At 45.7% G+C, this 3,119-nt stretch overlaps 1 protein-coding gene across 1 annotated transcript in view; it reads right to left on the bottom strand.

Annotated features, from left to right (window-relative positions):
* SELENBP1 (selenium binding protein 1) overlaps positions 1 to 1,165 on the bottom strand; it is an 11,365-nt gene extending 10,200 nt beyond the window's left edge. Inside the window, exon 1 of the mRNA XM_027709189.1 lies at positions 991 to 1,165. Within this exon, the coding sequence (XP_027564990.1) occupies positions 991 to 994 (4 nt within the window). The 5' untranslated portion in view covers positions 995 to 1,165. The remainder of the gene's footprint in view (positions 1 to 990) is intronic.
* Positions 1,166 to 3,119: the final 1,954 nt, after the last annotated feature.

Here is a 3,119-nt window from a genome sequence, read left to right as displayed (position 1 = left end):
CAGGTGGGATTTGGGAATGCCCAGCCTGGAGAAGGGAAGGCTCTGGACAGACCTTGGAGCCCCTAAAGGAATTCCAGGAGGGCTGGAGAGGGACCTGGGACAAGGGATGGAGGGACAGGACACAGGGAATGGATCCCACTGCCAGAGGGGATGTTGGGAAGGAATTCTGCCCTGGTTTTCCAGGGAATTTGTGGCTTCTTCATCCCTGGAAGTGTCCAAGGTGTCCCTGCCCATGGGATGGGCTTTAATGTCCTTCCCACAACACAAAACTCATGAGAACAGACTAAAAAATTAAACTTAAGAGTTAGAAATGAAAGGAAAACAATGATTTTTTTAGAAACAAAAGGAAAACAATGATTTTTTTAGAAACGAAAGGAAAACAATGATTTTTTTAGAAACAAAAGGAAAATAATGATTTGGGGTTTTTTTAAATGATGGAATATTTACATTTTGGTGCTTTGCTAAGCACTAACATTCCCACCAGGATACACTGGGCCAGAATTGTTGTTTTTTTACCTAATTGATGGTTTTTACCTGGGCAGAATAATTTGTTTTTTACCCAAAATTTCCAATCCTTCCCTGTTTTGAAGCATTCCTGGCAAACTGCACAACATTTCACAATCAAGGGGCCAAACTCTTAAACTCTTTGGTCCCTCCCTCTATTTCCTGTCCCCGGAGCCAAGAAATGAAAGATCCTGGAAATCGAGGGGTCTGTCCTTAAAAATATCCATCAAACAGAAGCAAAAAAAGGTCAATTCGGGTCCTCCCTCCCCCAAAAATCTTCCTCGGGGTTTTGTGCCCACAAAACGAGTGTTTATTTAGTGTTTTAAACGCTGAGGGGACTAAAAGAGACATTTAATTAAAGCCCAAGAGGCGTTTGGGGGTGGGATCAAAGCTCCTCGTTCCCAAAGGCTGAACCCACCCCCCGACCCCTCCCGAGCCCAAATCCCGGCGGGATCCGGGGCTGGATCCGGGGCTTGGAGCTCTTACCCATGTTGGAGAGGTCGGGAATGGGAAGTTCGGTGCCCGGAGAGGGATTTTGTGCAGCCGAGAGGGTTCTGAAGGGGCGGGAGGGACCGGGGAGGTGCCAAGGGGAGGATCCAGCGGGGCCGGAGCACGGGAAGGACAAAATTCCAACCTCCAGTACCCTCGGGAAGAGCGGAGGGAACTTTTCCAGCGGGGCCGGAGCACGGGAAGGACAAAATTCCAACTCTGAGTCCCCCTCGGGAGGGAACTTTTCCAGCTGCGCCTCCTCGCGCGCCGCCTTTTCTTGGGAATTTCGCAGCTTTCGGGAGACGCTTCTGCTCCAAAAGCTTTGGATTCTGCTCCAAAAACCTTTGGATTCTGCTCCAAAAACTCCGGGAATGCCGGCCCGGATCCCAGCTCGGCTCGGGCAGCTGCGACAGGGAACGAGGCAGCTCCAAAAAGGAAAAAAAACCAGGGAATTCCCTCTTGGAGAAGATCCTTTCCAGCTGCCCCGAGGGCTGGAAAATCTGGATTTCGCTCTGGATTCCAGCTGGGATTGGCTAAACTGTCCCTAAGGAGAATTACTCTGAATTTTTCAAAGGAATGCACTTTGGTTTTCCCCAGGGAATGTTATCCCTCTCCATTCCAAAAGGATTCTCAGGAGAGGATCCCACATTTCTCACCCCTGTCCCTTTATGGAAACCACCAGGAAGAGCAGGAAACATGAATGGGGTCGTGCTTTTATTATCAAAGAGATTTAAAGTTATTATTGGTATTTTTTAGCAAGAGAACCACGTGCATTTATAATTTTTTTGGGGGGATTTCCCCCCCTCAGGCACAGCTCCAACAATTCCCGAGGCCTTTGTGCATCCAGCATTTGGGAATTCATCCCATCCAAGATTCCCTTTATATCAGAGGAGAATCCTTTTATCAACATGTTGGCATCCCTCCTCCCCAGAGGGAGGCAATTAAAGTGTAAAATTCTATTTATAGCAGCACAACAAGAGCGTGGAGGAGGCCAAACCCTCCTTGGTTTTTGGCCCCAGCTTTCTCCCTGGCATCCAAAAATCCAAATTATCCCCGGAGATAAAATCTGAGCTGGCTCAGAGCAACCTGCCTGGATCCTTTGTTGACACAGCAAACGTTCCCTGCAAGTCTCACCACTCTGATTTTTAGAGAATTTGGGGTTATTCCTGGAAAAAAAAGCGGGTCTGGAAGCACAGGATCCCACCCCAAAATTTCCTTGCATTCCAGGAGCAACGTGGAACAAATCCAGGCTTTTTAAGCCCAGGATTTCAAGTGTTCTTCATTTCAAGCTCATCCTCACCTGGATTGATGGATTCTGTGTCAGATTCTGTGTCAGATCTTGGATTTGGATCCTTCCAGGATGATTATAATGGGAAAAATCTCTATTTTCAATCTTTAAATCCCACACTGGAGCTGCCAACAATGACAGTCAGTCTTTCACCTAAATGAAAAATGTCCAGTTTAACTCATGTCCTGGAGTTGATATTTGTATAAAACAGGGAATTTTGGGTCCCTCCTCTTTATTAAAGACTCATCTTTTTGTATAAAAACACCCTGAAAAGAATGAATTGTGATCCTGAAATGGCTCAGACCCTTCCACTGCTCCCAGATTTTCATTCTGGCCACAGAACAGATCCAACCAACTTCTCTCCTCCCTCTCTGAACATCCCAACACGTCCCACATTTAGTGATCCCAGGGAAATCTGGGTGGAAAAGGAGAAATTTCAGGCCCTAAACTAATGAAAATCCATTTTTTCCTAGTCCATGGAAACGAGTTACAATAAATTTGAGGATTAAATTGAGCAGGGAACCAATTAATGAGCATCCTCAGGCAGCACCGTGACCCATTTGTGCAGAGCACCAAGGAAAAATATTTCATGGAGGATTCCCCAAATTCTTTTTTATTTATTTTTTGAGGTGAAACAACAACATTTTGCTTTCGTTTCCCGAGGAGTCTGGGAAAAGAACTTTAGGAAGGGGTAGAAATATTTATTTCTGTAAAGAAATGTGTTCTTTGTGCAAGAGAATGGGGAGCTCAGAACTTCATGTGGGAATTAAAGTTTGGATTATGTGGATGCTTTCAACGCCCGGATTTAAAGAATGTTAATTGCATTTAAATTTGTCAG

The sequence above is a fragment of the Neopelma chrysocephalum genome, unplaced genomic scaffold (genome assembly GCF_003984885.1).
Source record: "Neopelma chrysocephalum unplaced genomic scaffold, ASM398488v2 Primary Assembly neopelma1_96701, whole genome shotgun sequence".
In the NCBI taxonomy this organism is placed as follows: Eukaryota; Metazoa; Chordata; class Aves; order Passeriformes; family Pipridae; genus Neopelma; species Neopelma chrysocephalum.
Note: the sequence above shows the minus strand (reverse complement) of the source record. Positions and strands in the feature narration are given on the sequence as shown.